We start from the raw sequence: 23,018 nt of genomic DNA, 5'->3' as shown, positions 1-23,018 counted from the left end.
CACTAACGCGTCGAATTACTATAGCAACAAGAGTCTAGTTGTAAAATGGCGGTACATTTCGGTGGTTTTCTAGTACAGTTTTGAATTTCTTTTTCTTCGATAGAAAGTCCATAATTCAACCACAAGACTACATTGTAACCTTCTAGAGTCATGGGGAAGAAGAAGGCGAAAGAACCAGAAACTCCAGCCAAAGACGAGGTTGGTTATTTTACAAAAAAAGTGAATGCGAAATTCACCAATCGAAGTATGGGAAAAAGTTGACTTCATGAACTTGTGGGAAACTTAAGAATCCCTTTAGGTAATCCATGGTATCTGCGGTATCCGCGATCAAATAACAGGGCCTAGTACCGAGAGAGTTCTTTAATTAGAAATTGTTCAGCTATCGTCAAGGATTATTTAGGTAAAGTCGTGCAGAAGCTGCAAAACATTATGGTTCATTTTAGTCAGGTATGGACATAAACATAAGCGAAGTGAAATATTATTTTAATACTGTTTTACATGATTTTCAGACTGACAAAAATATGAACCATCACTCGAGTTTGATTTTTTTCTTCATCCAAACTTGTCACGAACGTGGCCTTTCGATGGAAGGTGTTGTGCGTGCGTTTAACAAATTACCCCCTCGAAGTTTTGGACTGTACGTACATGCATAAAAATTGTACTTCTGAGCGCTGTATCGATGTTTCTTTAACTGCGAACGCTTATCATTTTCTACTGCTTCAAAACCTGTAAATTATTAAGACTCTATTTCTAAATTTCATCAACAGCTTCTCGGAAATAGACTTAAAATCTAGCCGAAAGCGTCGCATAAATAGTTACCTAAGTTTTCCAGTTATGTGTTTTTAGTTTTCGGACTAAGCATTCCAATTCATGTACATCAATTTCTATGATTTATGGTCAGTCCCTTAGTAGCTAGTGTTAATACATCGAGGTCACACGCATCAGCTGTTATAAATGTTATTATTGGCTACGCATGTAACGGGAAATAAATTACTGCAACCCATAATTAACATCTAAGTTTTATTTGTTTGGGTACTAGTTGAAAATGATCAGAAAAATTAATGATGTAGGTACTGGATATTACCTTGAAGCCTATTTATCAGATTAATTTAGACCTCTTTTGTGGAACATGAAGATTTATGACATAATGTTACAATGTGATTTTGATTGTTTGAATAGCTACATTACAATTAACTAATATCAAGCTAACTAAAAGTGAGGAATTATCTTGTCAAGTAATGAATTTCTGTGTAAAAACTGCAGGCAACCAGAAGGGAGAATGAATTATCCTATCTTTGAGTAAAAAAGGTTAAAACCTGTTTTGATATTGACAGAAATTATTGATGAAACTAATGTGATCATTTTCAATTTAACAGTTTGACCCTTTAGAACTTGTCAGCAAGAAGCCCCATACAGTTGTTCTGATGCTAGACTCTCCAGAAGAACATGTCCTTCAATCAGCGTGTGAAGCACTGTACAAGTTTGCACAAAAGTGTTAGTGTTCAAGGCTGTGCTCTAAGAAAAATTGACGGGAGCCCAGTGCTCTGAAACTGTGAAATCCAGGGTGCCCAGCATATGCTTTTTATGAAAAAAACTAAGATTCTTGAGTTTCCCAAGAGCAAAAGTAAGGCGCCAGGGGCCACCGGGCACTGCTAGACCACAGCCCAGGTTTTATTTATTTGCTATTTACTTTCTTTTTTCAGAACACAGAGAAAGCTGTGACTGTCAAATAATTATTAAACTTTTAAATCAGGGCTCGACACTAACTTTTCAACTTACCAGCCAAATGGTTTGCGACATATCTTAGATGTTACAACAATTTCAGTTTGTTTATTAGCCAAACTGGCTTGAGGAAATAAAAAAGCACCAGCTAAAACTGAATTTCTACAACTCTATGGCTAGTTGGCTACCGTTAGTGTCTATAGCCCTGTAAGTGCTTTCTTTTTAGAACTGTTGTTGGTTGAGATGTTTGATTGATGTAGGGATCGGTGTAATTGGTCAATAATGAGCCAATGGTTAAGCTGTCAGCCTGCTGATGAGGGACCTAGAATAAAATTAAGGTCAATTTCTGGGTTGATATTTTTGGTTAGGCACACTGACAGTAAAGATGTTGCCCCAGTACTGGTGGTTTTTGTTTATTTCCTTTTTAAAATGTCAGCTACCCTTATTCTCAAAGCTGCAGTATATCTTTGATGCAAATGATGTGCTTTAATTTATTTATTATTTATTATTATTTATTTATTATTATTTATTTTATTTTATTTATTAATTAATTTGTGCAGGTGATGAGAACAGACAAGAATTGTTGAACCTTGGGGTCTTGGAACCCTTACTTAAACAGGTCATGTCTGAAGACAAAGTGGTGAGACGAAATGCTACTATGTGCCTTGGGACCATGGCTCAGAATGGTAAGTCTTACATGAACAGAAAAATGTTTCTCGTGCAAGTTTATTGATAATTATTAAAAACTAGATCATTGGATAATGCAATTCAAGACTTTTTATTGGCTTAGCCATTATGGTATATCAGCCAATATACCATAATCTACAAATATGGTAAGTGTACATGTCAGCTTAAAATTAAAAGGGAGCTAAAAATTTGATAAAATTTAATAATTTGATTTAACATTTTTAATAAAACAATTATTCCACTCGCGCTTGTTGGATATGAGATGATTATAGCCAACTCAGCACTATGCGCCTCGTTGGCTATCTATCGTCTCGTATCCAATGCGCGCTCGTGAAATAATTGTTAATTAGGTGGGTCTGAATCATTAAATTACCTGCATTAATATAATAAATATTCATATGATATATAGTTATTTAGCCAGAACTCAAATGCAATTTCATTTGGATCAAAATCATGGGTGACTCCAATAAGCGATTCTGTATTACATTAGGGTTTTAATAATAGGACAAATAGTTAAATACCTCATACTAACTGAGTCTAAGGTCTGTTCTGTAAGTCACGGTTAGCTCAATGGATAGAGCACTGGACTGTTGTGTGGGAGGTCGAGGGTTCGAGCCGTGGCCGGACCAACACTCAAGGTCTTAAAAAAATTTGGAGAATATGCTACCTTTCTATAACACAAGAAATGGTTAGATATTCTAGTCTTCTTGGATAGGGACGAATAAATGGAGGTCCTGTCTCCTGCAGGGTTAGGGGTAGGAGACGTTAATTTCCCACACACGAGATTACTGTGTGATAGATGTCCTCCCCTGGGTGGGATGGGTGGGTGCAGATAGAGGACCACCCTAATTAACTTAGTGTTACTGGTGATATCCTCTGTAAATAAAATATTGTTTATTAAATTATTATTATTATTATTATTATTGCCCAAGTGCAAAGGTTGCGTGTCATAAATTTGAGGGAAAAAAAGGTTAATCTTTAACTTACTGCACAGACTGACAAATAGAGGTTATACTAACTAAGCCTCTGGGTTCAAATTAATAGAGGGGAATATTTCACTTTAAACAAACTTTTGCATTTAGCAGGCGATACAGTGAAAAATGGCATTTTTGATTGAGCAATCATAGCTCCCGCCCCCCTCCCCAACCTGGTGTGTATGCTGAGCTCACGATAACTCAAGTTAGGTGTAACATTTTAGAAAGATCTATCCCACTTATTTGTTAACATTTTTCAGCTGGCATGATCACTGAAAGACTAGAGAATATTTTCAAGCTGTTGGTTATTAATTCTTGTGAATTAATTAAAAACTTATTTGATTGCAGCAAATGTGAAAAAAGAACTTCGAAAACTGTCTAGTATTCAACCTCTGGTTGAGCTATTAGGGCCTGACGGTGAGTTTAAAGTAAAGATAAAATATAAATCTGAACCAACAAATTTGGATTTAATTTGTAACAATTATCAGATACGAATCCCGTACAGGCCTGATTTTTTTCAGGTGCGATTTTCGTTATTGCATAAATGGCGCTCTCTACTGCGAGGATCGTGCATCATACATATTTGTAACAATGTTAAAGAGCAACTGATCTTAATTCATTATTAGTTGAAATGATATGAAATATTTTTTATCACTTACATTCACTTACTTTTATCATTTTGCAGAGGATGTTTTGTGTCATGAATTTGCAAGTTTGGCTCTTGCATCAATGGCAGGTGATTAGACACTCCATAATTTGGATGTAAAAGCTGCATTTATTAATCAAACTGTATTATCAGTACAAGTACATATTATATGCTAAAGTTGTAGGTAATGTTATCTTCTTCCACAGCTGAGTTTTCTTGCAAAGTGGAGATTTTTGAACTAGGAGGTCTTGAAGCAATTATACAGCTTCTGTCATCCACTGACTGTGATGTACAGGTACGTAGTAGGTTTATTCTATCTGAGCTCCTTATTCCTTTTCGCTCTCTAACTCCCAAGATATGATTGTTTCTCCCTTCCAGCTACCATAAATTTCCTTGTAAATTAGTTACAAGAATGTGATATTAGATCCAGATAACAACTTGCACCTGATAAGTTTGAATATTCTCATTACCTGTTTGCTGGATAATGTTTAGATATTATAGGGAGAAGTTACACATTCATCACCTCTGGGAGTTTGAAGGGTTTAATTAAAGGAATAAAGCTTTTTACATCATTCTACAGATTGTGATGTACAGGTTTTTAGTTTATACTGTTTGTTCTACCCTGTATTCCTTGAAATGAGTAAAGAAAACAGACAGAATATAAAGAATTACTATTATGTTCAAGAAGCACAATATAATGGCAAAAGAGCCATGGGAGGCTAGACTGCCAAAGTCATTTGGTAATATCATTTAAGTTGAAATTGTAAATTGGCCACCGTAAAGAGTTGAAAAGCTGATGTTTCGAACGTTAGCCCTTCGTCAGATGAAAGGCTAACATTTGAAATGTTAGCTTTTTAACTCTTTACGGTGGCCAATTTACAATTTCAACTTAGTTGATATTACTAAATTACCTTGTTACCCTCACCGACGCAGCACTACAGTTTCTTTAGAAGCTTACCCCTCTTAGACCGCTAAGGGTCAACCTGATTCAAAGTCGCAATTACATTATTTATTCATTTTATGGTTGTCTATGAATGTTGTTAGCATATCTTCTTAAAATTAGATTTTTTTTTCCTATTTTTTTTCGCAGAAAAACTCTGTCGAGGCTGTGTCACTACTAGTTCAGGATTACCACAGTAGATCAGCAGTAAGAGAATTGAATGGTAAATATATGGACCTCTAACCATTTTTTATTACACGACTCGGGCAGTCAGAGGGCCCATAACTAAAATCAACCAATCAAAATGCTCTATTGCCAGTCCAATATTCTCTAAGTATTGGACCGGACACTGTCCCGAATGGTCCCGAATGATACCACACTTGTGTCCATTTGAACTTCAGTCATATAATAAATCTCTTATTAACCAAGCTTGCTCGGGACCATACTGGAAGAATATCGGCCCTCAGTCTTTTTTGTACGGACTGAGCGCAGCGAGGTCCGCACTGTCAAGACCTTGGACCGATATTCTCTCAGTACGGCCCTCCCACTTCGTTAATAAGATATATTTACACCCTTGCATCAGTGTGTGTGTATTCTCCATACTGTTCTCTATACATTTCCTGAGGTGCTGACAATGAGAATTTGTTTAACAATCAAGAGCTTCTTTAGTTGGTGATCATTTCCTTAATTCTCCTGACCCTAATGTGTGATTTGGGGGTAATGGCATAAGGAGAAATTGGATGCCGGTCAGTGTGGGGGGTCAAAGAGCTAAAAACCGTTTTTTTTTTTCACACAAAGTTTACAGTGAAACTTTGATGTTTTAGATGAAGTCTTCTGGTACATTTCAAGTGTACATACTAGACACACATGTACACTTGTTTGATTTCATTTCAGGGTTGCAGCCACTTTTGGCTCTGTTAGCCTCAGAGTACGCCATCATCCAACAGCTTGCACTGGAGTGTTTGATTCAAATTACACTTGATGGTAATAACTTATGGCCAACTTATACAATGTAATAAAATTGATAACACATTTTATTGTTTTTTTTTTTAGTATGGGCCATCCCCTACAAATGTGTTGTTTCCCACCATGCTCCTGGAAGTGGGTCAGTCAATCAATAGGCCATCTTGCCTCCCCTTCTCTCCTCTCCAAAAAAATAAAACAAGAAAAAATAAAACAAGAAAAGAAAAGATGAGAATGGGCGGAATTTATCAAAGGGGCTTGGATTGGGGAAAAGTCCATATGCCGAGTTACAAAACGTGGTTAAAATGGATTGCTCACGCACAATTATTTGTCTTCCTAACCCAAACATTTTGGATGATATATACCTGATAAAGAAGTAGAATGGTTCTTTTTACAGTTGTGGGCTTGGTGGCCAAGCCTTTGAACAGGAGTGAGGCTAAGGGTGACCTTGTTATGATAGAGATGTTGCTGCTTTTCAAATGCAAATTACTTTGTTATCATGCTAACTAGATACAGGTCTCTATCACAACAGGGTCACCCTTTGCCTCACTCCTGTTCAAAGGCTTGGCCACCAAGCCCACAACTGTAAAAGGGACTATTAATTGATCTTTATAAAAAGTAAAATTTTGTTGTCATCCTTAAACATTAAAACTGAGATTGTGTATTTAATTTGGTTGTACAATTTTTTTTTGAGAGATAGTGATTCTGGATTTAATTTTATACAAACTGAGATTTACACTGTGAAGTAATGTCGTTTGTGTCTGTTGAGACGAACGATGTATTTTCACAGTCGTTCACTTCCAATCTTTGAAATGTGTCCGTCAGTTTGGAAAAATCTCAGTATGTATAAATAAAAAAATCATATCATGGAAAGTGCTTGGACGATTTTTATTCTCAAGTTTTCAGTGCACCAAAACTCACTCGTTCGCTGCTCTCACGCATGGTTTTTTTTTTTATGCATCATAACTCGTACATAAAAACGTTCAGACATAAAAAAAAACCGTTCACGCACTTTCTATGGTATAATCTCTATTTTTTTCACTTTTAACTTGTAAAATTGGGTCATTAAGGCAATAAGAATGAAAAGATACTAAGGGAATGGCCTAATGTGGTTGGGCAAGATGAAACAATACCTGTGATCGGATTCGTTATGGCAAGGTGAACCATATCTTGTCCACTTCACATTGATCTGTAGATACTTAACAACATAATTAGATAAATTTAACTTGATTGTATGAATATTGAAAGAGTTCTTCGGATGAATGTCATGGCTTCTTAGCATTACTCAACCATGGCAATCATACCTCATATTCTACAGCTGACAGCAGAGGAGCTTTGCGTGATCTGGAAGGACTTGAGAAACTTGTTGATTTTGTCGGGAACAAGGTGCAGTTGCAAGTAACTCGTGTGTTTTACACACTGTTTTATAACTCTGTTTTTTACTTTGAATTAAGCTAGTCCAGTAATATTGTTTACCTTTGTCATTTTAATAGACTGATGCGTTTTCATTGCAGGAATATGAAGATTTGCATGTGCAAGCATTGCAAGTACTGTCAAATTGTCTTCAGGATGTTGAAAGTATGCAGGTAACAAATTTTTCTTGCATGGCAGTTGGCAATGAGAAGATAGAAAGTTGCACCAATTCAAACCTAATTGTCTTTACTACAATGTTTGATATACACTGTACTAGACATTCTAATAATGATTTCATCCTTTATTTTAGCTTATTCAGGCGTCTGGAGGATTGCAGAAACTTCTTGCTTTTGCTGCCGAGTCTAATATTCCTGAAGTTCAGCAACATGCGGTAAGAGATTCTAATACCCGTTTCCACAGCCGGACCGGGATAAATGTACAAATGTAGCTCGTGAGTAGGACTTCATTATGAGCCCTGCGGAACGAGCGTTTGTGTGTCGGTGAGAAGACAGAGCTGAATAACGAAATGTTACGTCAAAGGTATGCGGTCAACAACGCGGGCTTAAGCGTGCGAGGTTTAAAACTTAGCGAATTTTGCGAAAATGACAAGAAGCTGTCATTTAAAACCGAGGCATTTTGTCTCGTCAAAGGCATTTTCCTTTTTCCAATTTTTAAGAGGAAGATTAATTTTCGGAAATATTTAGGGGGTGTACAGAGTTTTTGGAGGTTGTTCTGTAAAAGAAAAGCGGCAGGGAAAACAACGCCTCGAAACAACAGAATAGAAAATCAACCATACGAACGACTCAAAATCCGTTTTTCCGCGCCAAAACTTAGCGCGTGCGCAGACGTTATTCAGCTCTGTCTCGCGGGAAAGTGTGAAACCTCGAGAAATGCGAGCCCACGAGAGGTCAGCGAAGGGTCTAGTGCCAGATTCCCGGCAAAACTCTCTTCAATTCATCTTCAACCTTAGGCGCAGAGACGCGTCCTGCTTCGCTGCTAATGATGGGCTGCTTGTAGGCTAATGTATGCATGACCATTGGACTTTCTTTATCTTTATCATTTACTCGCACCTGATTGCAGGGCTTCTTCCCACGTGTAACTCTCTTTCCTTCGTATCTTTCAGGCAAAAGCTATCGCCCTTGCAGCGAAAAATGGTAATGTTAATTATTTATTTCTTGGTACCTACAGCATCTAGAAACAAGGTTTCGACAATTAAGCACAAATTATATCTGTGATGTTGTAAGATCTGGACCTGTGGGAATTCCCCTTAAGTGGCCCTGATGTTTAAGCGGGCCGCCCCGATAGGAAACGGCTATGTCCGTTTAGCGATTATGATATAAGACGGTAGAACTGATCATGTTGACTAAAGTTTATAGTTTTGTTGCTACATTTTACAATAGGGGATTTATCACTTTTTCTTGTACGCTCTTCGCACAAAAGGCACAAAAGCTGGTTATCAGTGAGCTAAGCAATATCCTCCATTTGGTGCAAAAATATGTTCAGAAAAAAAGTTTTACAATTGCGCGGCAAAAACAGTTTCACGAGCAGCTTCAGGCAGGTCAGAACCATTTTTGGACGTTGGATATTGACTTTCCAGGGTTCTCGTGTACGGCTTTACGAGCGGACAATATTGTTCTCTCTCTACCGCAACAGAAGCAAAACGCTCTCCTATCGTGCCTCAACTTTCCAACAAATATCGTGATCATAATGGTGTGAGGTTTGAAATTTAAGGAATATCACTAAAAATATCGCGGATATTCCAAAGTTTTTTGCTGGAGTTTATTCGGCCTCGTGAAGCGTTTTGAACAATCGGCGGATGGGCGAAATGACTGATAGATTAGATTACGTATAAGTTTATTGCATATCTCGTATTCGTAATGAATAATTTTTGATTTTTTTTTTAGGAGAAAATCGTAAAATCTTTCATGAGCAGGAATGCGAGAAGACGTTGATCATCTTATTGTCCATAGAGGTAACTTGTGTTTCTTTATTTGTCAATTCTGACCGTCAACACGGCGAGTACTCGCTGTGGAATTTTTCACTTGTTAGAGTTTTCGTTAGAGGTCAGGTTTAGGTACGTGTTTTATTTAATAAATGTCCGTTACATGAATCATCCCCCCCCCCCCCCGAAAAAAGGCTCTAAAAAATTCTGTTTTTCTCTATGAAGATAACTATAGCCAAATTCGCGAGTAACTGACCCGCACAAGAAGGCAGACACGCAGGGATATTGGCCCGGGGGACTTCCGTACTTGCATGTGCTAGTCTGCAACACTCGTGCCCCTTAAATCGAGGACCTACCCCCATGTTAAGATAGCTAGGAACGAAAATTCTCTAAGCAGTTACAAGGGAATTTAAATACAGACGTCCTTTATGAGTAAAATAGGAGGAAAATACGACTACTTTAGGTGCGCTTTGGCATTAACCAATCTACTGGAAAGTCTTACTTTTTGTAAGTAAAGACCCATCTGAAAACCACGTCTAGTGATGGAGACCTACTCCTAAGGTGTCCACATCGTGAGAAAAACGATCGCATGTCTGTTTCAAAGTGTTATTTACCAAGATGAATAACCACAACCTATTTTACGGTATAAAGATGTAGTTTATTGTAAATTTTATTATTAACTTTTGGCCACCGCTCACACCTAAAGTGTGTGTATTCAAGCGTCCTGATAGTATTCTGATGAATTCTTTTTGAATTTTTTTTCCCTGTTTTTTTTACCAGAACCCTGGTGTCCAGGCCTCGGCTTCTTTAGCCCTTGCAGTTATGTCTGAGAACCTTAGCAGCAGAGACGTAATTGGAAAACTTGGTAAGAACCAAAGAATTCTTTCAGCTCGCTTTATCTTTGACGCCTACACGAAAATTTGACTCCTTAAAAATTTTGGTTCAGTAATATGCAGCCTTAACCATACATAGTTCTGAAAAAACCCTAAAAATTCCCTACCTTTCCTTTTGCAGAAGGTATTTCGCCATTGATTAATCTTCTCACTAGTGACAGCCCGGACGTAAGAGAAGGAGCAACACTGGCACTAGCAAATATCACCACTTCTAACAATACGAACTGCGGGTAAGAGATAGTTTCGATTTCCGCCGCTTTCTCTGGTCCGGTCTTTTTCGTTCCTCCCTGAGAAGAGACAGCCGTCTCTTCGGGAAGGAGCGTGGGCTCCGTTTTCCGGTTTGCTTTTCGATGGAATGTAGTAAAACGAAATAATATCAATCACAACAACCAAACTGGAGAGGAAAAAATTCTGTAAAGAGCCAATGAGAACTCAAAGTAAAAACAACCAAACTGCGTAAAGCGCGGGAAAACGCGGACGTCAAATCCGTGATTGATTTCAGTTCTGTATCTGATTGGTTGAGAGAGTGGCGCGATTTTTTTCTGGACCAATCACCGAGTGAAGTAAAGAAAACCAGTGTAATCTCAGATTACTGTCGACACCCGGTTGAAAACAACTCTATAAGGAAATCTCTCCATTAAAAGAGACCGGGTACTGAAGGTAAAAGTTGAATTCATAGTTATACCAATTATCATCCCTGAAACAAACCGGAAACATGTCAAACTTACATGGTGAAGTTGCAATCCAGTTCGCTCTTCGTCAAATTTCTCAATCCGTGCCCTCGTAATCGCCACGTTTCCCACACTGTTTCTTCTCTGTTTTAAGTTTGGTTTTTGTAGTTAATTCGCGTCAGTGGTCTGATCCAATTGGCTAAATTTATGTGATTTCGTGCAATTATAGTGACGTGGTAGACAAGGGAGGAGTTGATCCGCTGATCACTCTCCTCAATGACGCCAAGCCTTCTGTTCAGGCCAATGCAGCTGTATGCCTCACCAACCTGGCAACAGAAGGTAAAACCAATGTAATTCCTTTCTCTTACAGAGAAAAAATAAACAACTTGTGTTGATTTCATGGAAAAATTATTTTGTTGTCGCGTAAGTCCTGGATAATTTCTCGTTTAGCGCTGAAAGACGCACTGAGAACTGTGCAGCGCACCTTGCAACACAACATCAAAAACTCCAATGTGAATTAGCGGCGTAGGCGCTATTCCCCACGCTTGACGTCTTGTCATCTTCTGCCGCGCTTCGCATCTGATCTATACCTTCCAGCGCTTCTTTGTAGCACCCGTACCACGCTTCGCCACGATTTGCGCCGTTTGCGTGTTTTTGACAACTTGGTGTGTGTCACACCAGTTTCCATGACCTTGACCTTACTCTTGTTGCATGTTTTTCCGTGCCTTAGTCATAACTAAATACTTGAGTTTCCGTTTTTCTGTGATCCATGCTTTCTTTGCTTTTTTGTTGATTTTTACTCTGTTTCGTTATTTCAGAGTCGTGGAGGTCAGAGGTGCAGCAAAGAGGCGTTGTGCCTGCCCTTGTACAAGCTTTGCAATCCAAGTAAGAAAATCATGAATTGGTTCGCTATTTTTCAACAAGATACCAGACAGAATTTCATGCCGGCGCAAGTTCATATTGAGTGCTTTCGCTCTGTATTTCTTTTCGCGAAACCAACAGAAAATTTCGTGCCGGTACGAATCATACCGACCCGAGCTCGCCAGACCTACTATACCGGAGATAGTCTCATTGATTCTGTAACGGAATCTTGCAACTGTATCAAGTCAACGAGGGAAAACCACACGTTTCGGTGTGAAACTCTCCCCTCTGTAAGGGGACTGGAGCTATTCGTGCATGCTAAGTTTGTGTCAATCAAAGATTGCTTCGTCACGGTAGAAGAGTGTGAAGAAAACAGACGTGGTTGTCGCATTCGCTCTGACGAAGGGCTAACGCTCGAAACGTCAGCTTTTTAACTCTTTACGGTGACCAATTTACAATTTCAACTTAGTTGATATTACCAAATTACCTTGTTACCCCCAACGACGCAGCACCACAGTTTCTTTAGAAACTTTCCCCCTTTATTCATGTAGTTGTAAACATACTACGAAATCATGTAGTCATAATGGTACAGGACATCTGCGAGAGAAGCATCATGTGACATCTCGTACCATTGCTCCGAAGCGATTACCATTCTTGCCCGCATTTTTTTTGTCTTTTTTATCGAGGTCTGCTACGTGTAGAAAGCTCACTGCATGTTTCTGTTTTGTTTTAGTGCGGCAATAGTACAGAGTAAAGCTGGAATAGCGGTGGCAGCCTTTGTGTGTGATGCAGACTCAAGAAACGAGGTAAAAGACGTAAAATTTCACGACTTTATGACAAAAGTAAAGTTTACCGATAATTTATCATAACAGAAGAGCTGAAGAAAACTTGAAGGGAACTTTTTCTTTTGCCGGTGCCAAAGACTTTTGCCTCAGTAATCTTGGTTGCCCAACTCTTAAAATATTTCAAAAAAATTTAGTTATACAAGTCGCCTAAGGACGAAATATGGTCGCCTGTAGCGCTCGGGCTGTGACACAACACAGCTCTGATATCTTTTGATCGATTTGTGGAAAGCTGTATGATGATTACTGAGAACTGGGAGTCATAGTGTTGGAGGAGCTATGCCAAATATATATATTGCGCGTCGAGTAGTATTTCTTTGTTAACTACTGTTTTGCTGGAGTAGATAAACATCAGCAACGTAAGAATTAAATGAAGAGAGATGGGAATTTCTCAGGATGTAGAAGATTGACTTGGATTGAAAATAACAGACTTGAACAATTTAGGGTTTTAGCTACACTGTGGGTTAGTGGGTAAGGTACTCCACGTGTAACACACCTTACAGCTTTTTGCTAACACTGTCATTCGATTTTTTAATAGTTTCGTGCCGAAGGCGGCCTTCCTCGGTTGGTAGAGCTACTTCGGTCAGGTAATGATGATGTACGGCGAAGCGTGGCCTGGGCTGTGTTACAGTGCGGCAATGACCTACCAACCGCGACTGAGATTTGTAGACTGGGGTGAGTTTACAATGAAGGAAGCGTAGAGACTGAAGTCGTTCTTGTTATTGTTTAAAGGCTGATAGTTTCGAAAGAAACTGTTTGGGGCTGCTTTGGTGGGAGTAACGAAATAATTTGGATATATCAACAAAGTTGAAATGTTATTGTTATTGTTTGTTTGTTCGTGTACTTCCTATTTGCTTATCTCGAAGCATTCATGGGACCAAGGGCTTCGATCCAAAGTTCTCATAAGAAAAGGAGTAATCTAAATCTACTTTCACTGAGAGCCGAACTTGATTATGTTTTACAGGGGATTAGATATTCTTGGAGAGATTTCTTTATCAAATACCCGTCAGTCTGGCTTCGCAAAAGCCGCCATGGATTGTCTGTTGGATAGTAACTTACCAGCCAAGTACGCCATGACCGGCACATTGGGATTTAATAACATCATTCAAGATGGCTTTTATGACTGTGGACCTGTAAGGAATTGTTTCATTTGTCTGTCAGTTCGTCTGTATGTCTGTTTGTTTTGCTTGTCTGATCGTCCGTCTAACAGTCAAGCAGTCAGTCAGTCAGTCGGTCTGTCTTTCCGTCTGCCTTCTGTCTGTCCGTCTACCTTCTGTCTGTCTGTCTGTCTGCCTTCTGTCTGTCTGTCTGCCTTCTGTCTGTCTGTCCGTCTGCCTTCTGTCTGTCCGTCTGCCTTCTGTCTGTCTGTTCGTCTGCTTTCTGTATGTCTGTCAGCCAGTCTGTCTGTCCGGCTGGCTTTCTGTCTGCCTTCGGTATGTTTGGGTGTGTCTGGCCGTCTGCCTTCTTTATGTTTGTCGGTCTGTCTGTCAGTCTCTCAGTCTGTCTGTGTGTTTTGTCCGTCTGTCCGTCTGTCTCTGTAATTCCTTGTATGTAATTGGTTCTTCTCTTTAATAAGGGACATGCTACAATCAACCAGCGTGGTCTTCGAAATCTATTTCCCGTTTCCCTTTATTATATTTTTGGTATAGTCTGTAAATTGTTCGTGAATTAATACTCAGATAACACGCAAATGACGGTTGATTTACCATTAAGATCATATTTTACTTCGTTATTAATTTCAGATGTGTTATAAAAGCAAGCATAGTAAAAGCGAGAGAAAAGAAAAAGTCGTTATTGAAAAGGATATCGTGTACCAATTATAAGTTTCAATTGGTGAATGTCTTTGGAATATTTTATATAAGTACTTACCAAAAACCAGGTTTCGTGCCAGAGAAAGTTTGAAAGTCACTCGTCAGCAATTGATGAGGTCAAAAATGCAAATGTGGCGTGCCAATGTGACGTCATACATTGGGAGAGGTGAAAACGCGCGCGTGCAGATTCAGCGCAGCACGTGCAAGCCCGTAGGAGGAGTTCAGTTTGTAATATTTTGGAAATTTACAAGTGCTTATTACACCAAATTACACTCGAAATCATGTTGGTACTTGTTAATAATTTATATGAAAACAGCATTACAGAAAGTTAAGACAGACGAAATTTTGACAACACGCGCGCTATTTGTAATTTGCACTCGTGTTACATGAAAAAATGCACTCGTTTTCATTATGGCTGCAAACGAAATCCTTCTACTCTGAAAGTCCAGGCGAAATATTAGAACAACAAACTTGACGTAAAAGAAAGTCTTAAACCTAATTCGAAAAAAGAGGAAAATGGAAACGACAACTTTAGGCTTCCGTGTCAACTTCAAATTCAAGCTTAAGTTAAAATTTAAGGTTCATCGTGATTGCTAAAAGCACGCGTTTCTCGCATGCGACGTAAAACCCAAATAGACCACGAAGGGAAGGCTGGGAAGCACTGAAAGTTTAAAATGTTACAAGTATAATCCCTACAGAGTTCTTAAACTGTATAGCTTGAGCCCGTTTGCCATCTTACGAACCATTCCACTAGCTACGCAGGCTAACGTTTATATTTACAGATTATAATTCGTTTCCGGTTTCTGTCTTGAACAGATGCGTCCCGACAGCAAGTTCTTAACTCTGGAGGAACTTAGTTTGTTGCCAACGGAGGCACATAGGCCCATTCTCCTTGTTAACTCCAGGAACGCGGACAGGTATGGTTGAGAGCGTGGAAGCAATAAAGCATTTGTTCACAAGCATGGATTGTGTGTAGTTCGGCTAGGATTTGGAGTGCGATTCAATTGAGTGTCGTAAAACCAAAACCAGGGTGATCACAATGGCCGGTCAGAGTAAAGGTTGAAATGACCAGGAGCCTATGAAAATTTAAGACAAACAGTAAGGCGACCGAAAGCGAAGTAAATGTTCTTTTCCCCACGCTCGTCAAAAAACTACTAACATCTTCCTCCATTAATCCTCATTCAGGAAAACTCCTTCGCCCATCCTTGTTATACCCAAGGAACCGGAGAAGAGCTCGGAAAAACCAGGGAAAGGAGGCAAATCAAGCCGAGACACGAGAAGGTATGAATATTTCAGCTGCTTTTACACTATTGAGATGTTTGCTAAACGCCTACATGTACCTACGACAACAATTTATCTAACGGTTTATTTTTCTATTTCGCTTAATTAAGCAAAAATAAAGTCATGCGCGAACGAGAGGAACAGAAACAAAGGGAAGAAGAGGCCGCTTTATCGGAGGTCTCAGCCACGCAGCAAGATGAGGCGCCTAACTGGCAGCCCCCCATGGATGAGGTCCTTCAGGGTTACATTGAGGAGGTTCGAAACACTATTCAGCCGTTAAACACGACCACAGAACAAGCAGAGGCTCTTGGAGGGTAAACAGCTCGTTCCTATTGGGAAACAGAGCTTAACTTTTTCAAGTTTGTCTTTTTTGCTATTTATGTTAATCCTCTACATCTTAAGTTATCTTTGTTCTTTCTTGTTTCATTATTGTCTCTTTGGTGTTTCTCCATTTTACTGAAACAGTATTTTTTGCAACTTCCTCTGCGTTAAAATCAACTTCGCACGGCCCCAAGGCTTCGAGGTCTGTTGCTTGAACGTCCCATTTGGACCAGTTTCTGACAACTGTTTCTGTTTTTTGTCTATCGTGCTTGAAATAGAATTGTTGATAGTTTTGGAATTCAGACAGTGAAAATATAAATTTAACGAATTGACTGGTGTCTGAGTTAACACTCGCTTTAATATTCCTTAGATTAGGATTTTAAATGTATCTTCGTTTATAAAGTGATAGGGACATTCCAGAAACCTGCCAATGGCTTGCTCAACAAACCAGTGTCTTGCAAAGTGGCAAAGCATATAAGTAGAACTTGTCATCCTAACTATTTTTCTTTTTTGTAGTTTTGTCAGTGACAAGATGGGTGGACCCATCGACCGTGAATCCCTCTCCACCTTCAGCTATGAATTGCCGATCGGTCAATTAAAGGTGAAGCTCAATTCCAACGTTATTCCCATCGGCAAGATACAGACTGGAATATATTATCACAGAGCTTTGCTTTTCAAGGTAATTTTGACCCATTAATCAGTCAACATTCCAGACAAAAGTTATATCAGACATCCTTCGACGAATTGTTTCTTCCTTTTCATTGGAGAAGAGTCCACAGAGTGACCTAAGAAAACTGAGGAGTTATAAGGGTTTGCTCATGCGTAGTACCGTTTAGTGTTCCATTGTTTATGTTATGCTGCTCATGCATAGTCGCGTCCGTGCTCTACCTTAAAAAAATGACGCTTGGCTTTATTAAATTGTTAGATGCTGATTTCTGACATAGAGCAAAACAGTAATAACCAATTATTGAGCGAGTTGAGCAAAATCACCTGATATCTTAGTGGCGGGTGGGTACATTATTTGCTGAGGCCAATGGCTGCAAGACACTGAAAAATCATGAAATTCTACGACGGTTGATTGTTGCAGAAAAAAGGTAATAGTAAGAAGTTACGTCAAGCTCTGGCAGTGAAAAGAAACTCTTGTCCTCTTTTTCTCCGAGACTTCTGTTGTCTATTGTGATATCTTTTGGTTTGGTTAACTGATGATGCTTCTCTCTCTCCAGGCTCTTGCTGATCGCATTGCTTTGAGTTGCTCGTTAGTCCGAGGAGATTATAACAGAGCTTGGAACGAGGTGATGCTTTGTGACGGAGCGAAGGTGAGGAAAGTAGCATTATCGGTTTGTTGTGAAATCCAAGGACACCCAAAGACGTAAGCGACGGCTTTCCTGCGTTATTACACTCTGTTCAATTGAGTGTCCAAGGCCAGAGAATAAGTAATAACAACGGCTAGTCACGGCAGAGGAAAAATATCATAGAGTCTATAAGAACTCAATGCAAAAGCAAGAATACTACTTGAAACGCGGGAAAACTGTAGTGACCAAGACGTCGCGGTTGCTCTAGTCTTACACCTGATTGGTTAAAAGGATGGTAGGAGCTTTTAAACCAATCATGGAGCGCTGAAAGTAAAACCGTTAGAATCCCGGATTTTCTCTGACATCCAATGGAAAATTGATCCGTCGCGCAAACGGAATTCGGTCTTGCTAATGAAGACTTCGATTTATAATGCTATTCCTGTCTTTTTCTGTCTTGTTTAGGATGGTCAGCCCAAGTTCCCTCCAAAGAGTTACATCGTCGATCTCATGCACTACCCTGGACGACTAATGAGTAAAGACTCGCCCGAGGCCACTCTCTACCAGAGGCTTTAGTTCAGTTTAGAATCAAGCTGACTCACTATCGAAGACGACTTTACAAAGAAGTATTCAAATGACTCACCACATTGCGAAGCTCTTGACACTTGGAAGAATATTTGAGGAAATCGCCTTTTAGATCAGATATTTTCTGCCGGTAAAGAGCCGTGACGAAATTCCACCTACGAGTGTTTTCCACGCTTTTTTGCAATTTGTATCTGTGGATTTATACAATGTATGTTGCTAAGTTTTGTGTAAAGCTGGTAAACTCATTGTGCTTTCTTATAGTGGGCCGAGGTTGTTTTAGGATTGTGTCCATTTGACAGTATTTATGGAAACTGGAAGCGTTCTCGTTGTATATAGTGTATTATTAAAAACTGGATCATTGGATAATGCAATTCAAGACTTTTTATTGGCTTAGCCATTATGGTATATGAGCCAATATACCATAATCTAAAAATATGGTAGGCGTACGCGTCAGCTAAAAATCAAAAGGGAGCTAAAAAATCCGGTTTCTTCTTACAAAATAATAATTCCTTGGGGGCGTTTTTAATAAAACAATTATTCCACTCGCGCTTGTTGGATATGAGATGATTATAGCCAACTCGGCGCTACGCGCCTCGTTGGCTATCTATCATCTCATATCCAACGCGCGCTCGTGGAATAATTGTTAATTATAAAACTTCATATTTGCATTCGTTTGATAAGTATTGTTGTAATACTAAAAAAAACTAGATTTAGATTTGATTTTATGAGACACTGTTGCGGCTTTAGTTCGAAGGAAAGAAGCTGCAGAGAGTGACACGCTTAGCAGAATGCAGCAATGACTCTAAACCTCTCCAATTTATTATTTTTGTTTTTGTGCCATCTACTACAATTCTGCTCGCAGCGGATTCACTTTTCTCGCATTTCTACCCTGTGGCCACACTCTGACTCTGTATCTAACTGAATCTGATTGGCAGTTACTCTGACTGTCTATGGCTCTCTCTAGCTGTAGCTTTTGGTATCGTTAGACATGAGTGGGTATGTGGGCCAACCGACCAAGGAAGACCATGGACGGTTAAACGTGTTTCATCAGTACACAAAGCCAAATACTTTTAATAGGACAAAGCTTGAGCCCGTCTTTTTGTTAAGTAAGACCATTAGATTTGTACGAAAGAAATGGATTATTCACTCTTAATTTCTTTGATTAATCGTTAATTCGGGCCTCCTTGTCAGCTATTACGCGGTAAGAATCTTGGTCTTATCAAGTAATTGTTAATTTTAAACCAACGCTTTGCCCACAATTTGACCTCCTTCCTTCCTGTAATGTTGTGCTTTGTTTTTTCGCTTTTTCTTGGCACTGCATGGTGTAAAGAGGAAAGTGGGCTACAATTTGATAATCATCGAAACCTTGTAATTAAAATACAGCTTTTTATCAATTTTGCTGCTACGTGTGACAGGTTTGCATCATCAGAATTCACAACAATAACACAGTCATCAATTTTGTTTTTTGCACTATTAGTCACGAGTTCCCAATGTATGTATAATAAATCAAACCCAATATTGATTTTTAACCAGCTTATCATGGTGTAAAATAGTTTGATTTTTAGGAGATGATGCACTTTCATGAGTATTATGTCGCGGGTAATAGGCACCAGGTTTATGTGCCGTTTAACCTTGGTGACTTATTTCTTTCTGGGGGTCAGGAAAATAACAGGATACTTTAGCTCCAAATGGATGGTTTTGAGGATGCAGCTACAACTGCCAACTACAATGTGTAAACAACAACTGAAAATTATTCATTTAAAACTCTCGCTCGCAAGCGCTCTCAGAAAGCAGACATCGTCGAATGTTACAGTTATTTATCACTTCGTATTAGCAGCATCTGCCATAACTTCTCGGATGACTAGAAGAAAACATTTTACTTTACAAACGGCCAGGTGTCTTATTAGCGTATCTTTGTTAACAGTGCTAAATGCATTTCTTCTGTCGATAGAATTAACTGTGTTTCACGTATTAGGTAAATATAGCCTGAGAAATACTTCATGGAAAGTGCGCGCGTACAGTGTTTACACACGAGTTGTGGCGTATCAGAAATCGGACAAGTGAGCGAAGCGAACGAGTGAGATTTCTGATACAAAACAACGAGTGTGTAAACACCGTACAAAGCACTTTCCTTGTGGTATTATGTTTGTTATATACATACTGAGATTGAACACCCTCCTTAAATTATGACAAGCTTCATTTAAACAAATGCGGTCAATCAACAATCACTGAAAGAAAGCAGCTTCGTAAAAAGGGAAAGAGCTCAAATAAAATCCAAAAGTTAAGAATCGTGGATAACGAAACGCTTTTCGCTCATGGCTTTCGCCGAGACAGGAACTGTCAATATTAACGATGGAAGAAATGCGAATAAAAACTATTTGCAAAGCGATAGCTTGTGCGGTGTACAAAATGCGGTGTGTAAAATCCAAAAGTTATGAATCCAAAAGTTATGATACGAATCGTGGATAACTAAACGCTTTTCACTCATGGCTTTCGCCGAGACAGGACTTTCAATATTAACGATGGAAGAAATGCGAATAAAAACTATTTGCAAAGCGATGGCTTGTGCGAAGTACGAAACCGCGCCGACCGGCCTTGATTGAAAACTTCAACTTGCCGTACGGCTCACAAGTGAAAAAACATGATACGCGGCTCCTGATTGGACGTATCGCTTTTCTCACATGTGGGAAAAGCGATACGCGACATTTGATTGGTTTACATCGGTTTGCGAACGAAAATTTACTCTGCGGCTTTTCAGTGTGTAAATCTCAGTATGTATATAATAATAGGTATTATGTAATATCGATGTTTACGAGCTTTTATCTGTTTACGTCAGGGAGAGGAAAATAACAGGAAACATCAACGCACAGAATAAGTTATTTTTAGGAGGAGTAAATTTAGCAAAAACCATATATTTGTAAACAGGATAACAACTGAAAGAGCGCTCTTTGAAAGCGGTGAACGAAGGGGTTTTGCGAAAGATGGTTTTGCTGACTCATTTTGCACAAACATTGTATTTTTAAATAGGATACTGTTCCAATTAGAAATTATTCGGTTAAAGCTCTCGAAGGCAAACGCTATCGAGAAGCAGATACCTTTATATAGTACCGTCACTTATCAGTACATAATTGCACTAGAGGAAATATTACAATTTTCAAACGGCTAGCAGTACTATTAGCCCATCGTTGTAAAAAGTGGCACGTGTGTGTCCCGAGAGCACTAAATGGGCTATACATGTTATATAATAGGTATTATGTAATATGTTCATGGACCTTTTAACTTGGGTATGTTACTGTTTATGTCAAAGTCAGGAAAATAACAGGAAACTTTAGCACCCAATTAGATGTTGTTTTGGTTATGCAATATCCCGAGCGAGCACTATCTGCTTCGTTCACCAATCAGAACACAGAATTCGATTCATCTCATCTGCTCACAATATTACAAGGTGGTATCAATGCCCATTAACTTTGCCCTGATATTGTTCCAATTAATCAGCGTTTTATCCTTTTTTTTTTTTGCTTAGTCAACTATAACACGGCACCGAGACTTCATGTTCAGTTGCTAAAATCTTTACGAAAGGGCAACATTGTCGTTATTTCCTATTTTAGAGATGATAAACTTGACTAAACAAAGGCAGCCCACAACAACGCAAGATTTTTGCGAGGCAAATGAACTCGAACACTTTCATTACATACTTCTTGCATCAGTTAACATTTTGCTTTCCGTCGCTGCAACTGTTGGGAATTTCCTTATTCTCCTCACTCTTCATAAGGAGTCTTCGCTGCATCCTCCCTCCAAGCTCTTGTTTCGTTGCCTTGCAATTACAGATCTTTGTGTCGGTCTAATATCTCATCCAATGTTTGCCGCACTGTTGCTATTCAAGACGTACGAACTGCGAACTTTGTGTTCCCCCTTCAACACGTGGGAAACTCTCCTCAGTGTAATTTTCGGTGGAGTGTCTCTGTTGACTGTAGCAACTGTAAGTGTGGACAGACTTCTTGCGTTGAAGCTGGGCCTGCGATATAGACACACTGTAACACCCAGACGAGTTGGTTCAATATTGACCTGCTTTTGGGTTGTGGCTGTAGGAGTCGCTTTCGCAGAACGTATTTGGAATTTCGAAATTTTCACCAACGTGAAGACTGCAGTAATAGTGCTGTGTTTAATAACTTCATTTTTTTGTTACGCGAAGATCTTCCGTCATCTGCACCATCATCGAGTGCAAATGGCAGCTCACTCCTGGCAGCCAAACGGGGAAGGAACTCCCTTAAACATTGTTCGATACCGTAAGTCAGTTTCTGCGGCACTGTGGATCCAAATAACATTACTAACATGTTATCTTCCGAGAGCTTTCACTTACTCATTTAGATCAGCAGCTTTAGCTGGGGAGTTGTACACAGGGTCCCTTGTGCTCTTTAACTCGACTCTCAACCCGTTTCTTTACTGTTGGAAGATGAGAGAAGTGAGACAAGCAGTGAAAAACACTGTCAAACGATGCTGCTCGTCTAGTTAGTCAAAGCAGTTGTTGTGTGTGTCGCTGACAGCAGAGCAACAGTTGAATGTTTTGCCTTACTTCACTGTGATCGATTCCAAAAACTTGCGCCACTCTTCAACCAATCAGATGCAAAAATAAACCCACACGTGACTTGGACACCCGCGTTTTCCCGCGTTTATGTCGTTTCTTGTTTGAGTTATAAACAACTCCTTGAGGGATTCGCCTCTGTTCCCTACACACAATCGGTATGTGTTCTGAATTCTGCTGAGCGCTGCTTCTCCTTCACCGGTGTAACTTAAAATTTCGCCCACGTTTTTCACCTGTGTTTCGCGTGACTTCGACACCAGCCTTGATTAGCACTGCTATCCGCGGAGCCAGGGGAATAAAGATCTACTGTCAAATAACAAATAAAATATTGTATATTGTACCAGCGTTTTCCTGCGCTTACGTAATTTACTTGTTTCTCATTTGAGCTATAACCAACTCCTTGAGGTATTCACCTGTTACCTTCCAAATGAGTAAGTCAAGGACGAAGTGGAAGGGAGGGGAAGGAAGGGGAGCGGAGAATTTTGGAGATTCGCATGGTTTTCAGCGGGTCCATTGCTAAATTATTTTTTATTTCATTATTATTATTTCTTAAACATCGATCAGATAATTGCGGAGGAGGAAGGAGGAAGGTCTT

At 39.3% G+C, this 23,018-nt stretch overlaps 2 protein-coding genes across 3 annotated transcripts; both read left to right on the top strand.

The window, feature by feature from the left end:
• The first annotated feature begins 20 nt into the window (after window positions 1–20).
• LOC111337517 (armadillo repeat-containing protein 3) lies at window positions 21–19,370 on the top strand. 2 transcript variants are annotated; one of them, XM_022943840.2, is made up of 26 exons: window positions 21–198; window positions 1,377–1,494; window positions 2,283–2,408; window positions 3,732–3,800; window positions 4,069–4,119; window positions 4,236–4,324; window positions 5,120–5,192; window positions 5,864–5,953; window positions 7,251–7,318; window positions 7,447–7,518; window positions 7,656–7,736; window positions 8,469–8,499; window positions 9,250–9,317; window positions 10,068–10,152; window positions 10,302–10,410; window positions 11,081–11,190; window positions 11,670–11,736; window positions 12,446–12,518; window positions 13,093–13,229; window positions 13,519–13,687; window positions 15,182–15,282; window positions 15,551–15,646; window positions 15,757–15,960; window positions 16,484–16,646; window positions 17,191–17,283; window positions 17,722–19,370. In XM_022943840.2, exons 1-26 carry the CDS (start codon window positions 151–153, stop codon window positions 17,830–17,832), a joined length of 2,502 nt encoding a protein of 833 aa, XP_022799575.2. In that variant the 5' UTR covers window positions 21–150; the 3' UTR covers window positions 17,833–19,370. The 2 variants fall into 2 exon arrangements, with proteins under 2 accessions (XP_022799575.2, XP_022799576.2); XM_022943841.2 differs by lacking the exon at window positions 21–198 and adding an exon at window positions 306–447.
• Window positions 19,371–21,451: 2,081 nt separating this feature from the next.
• LOC111337526 (melanocortin receptor 5-like) lies at window positions 21,452–22,933 on the top strand. The gene has a single exon (XM_022943853.2). It carries the CDS (start codon window positions 21,452–21,454, stop codon window positions 22,352–22,354), a length of 903 nt encoding a protein of 300 aa, XP_022799588.2. The 3' UTR covers window positions 22,355–22,933.
• The last annotated feature ends 85 nt before the right edge of the window (window positions 22,934–23,018 follow it).

This window comes from Stylophora pistillata, chromosome 8, assembly GCF_964205215.1.
Source record: "Stylophora pistillata chromosome 8, jaStyPist1.2, whole genome shotgun sequence".
In the NCBI taxonomy this organism is placed as follows: domain Eukaryota; kingdom Metazoa; phylum Cnidaria; class Anthozoa; order Scleractinia; family Pocilloporidae; genus Stylophora; species Stylophora pistillata.
The sequence above is the reverse complement of the archived record's forward strand: the minus strand, read 5'-3'. Positions and strand labels throughout refer to the sequence as shown.

Bases quoted from the DNA above. Each gene is read 5' to 3' on its own strand.
- LOC111337517 (XM_022943840.2), top strand. From the start codon at position 151: ATGGGGAAGAAGAAGGCGAAAGAACCAGAAACTCCAGCCAAAGACGAG. The intron at 3,801-4,068 runs GTGAGTTTAAAG...ATCATTTTGCAG, and splicing joins TGAGCTATTAGGGCCTGACG to AGGATGTTTTGTGTCATGAA. The intron at 7,519-7,655 runs GTAACAAATTTT...CCTTTATTTTAG, and splicing joins AGGATGTTGAAAGTATGCAG to CTTATTCAGGCGTCTGGAGG.
- LOC111337526 (XM_022943853.2), top strand. From the start codon at position 21,452: ATGATAAACTTGACTAAACAAAGGCAGCCCACAACAACGCAAGATTTT.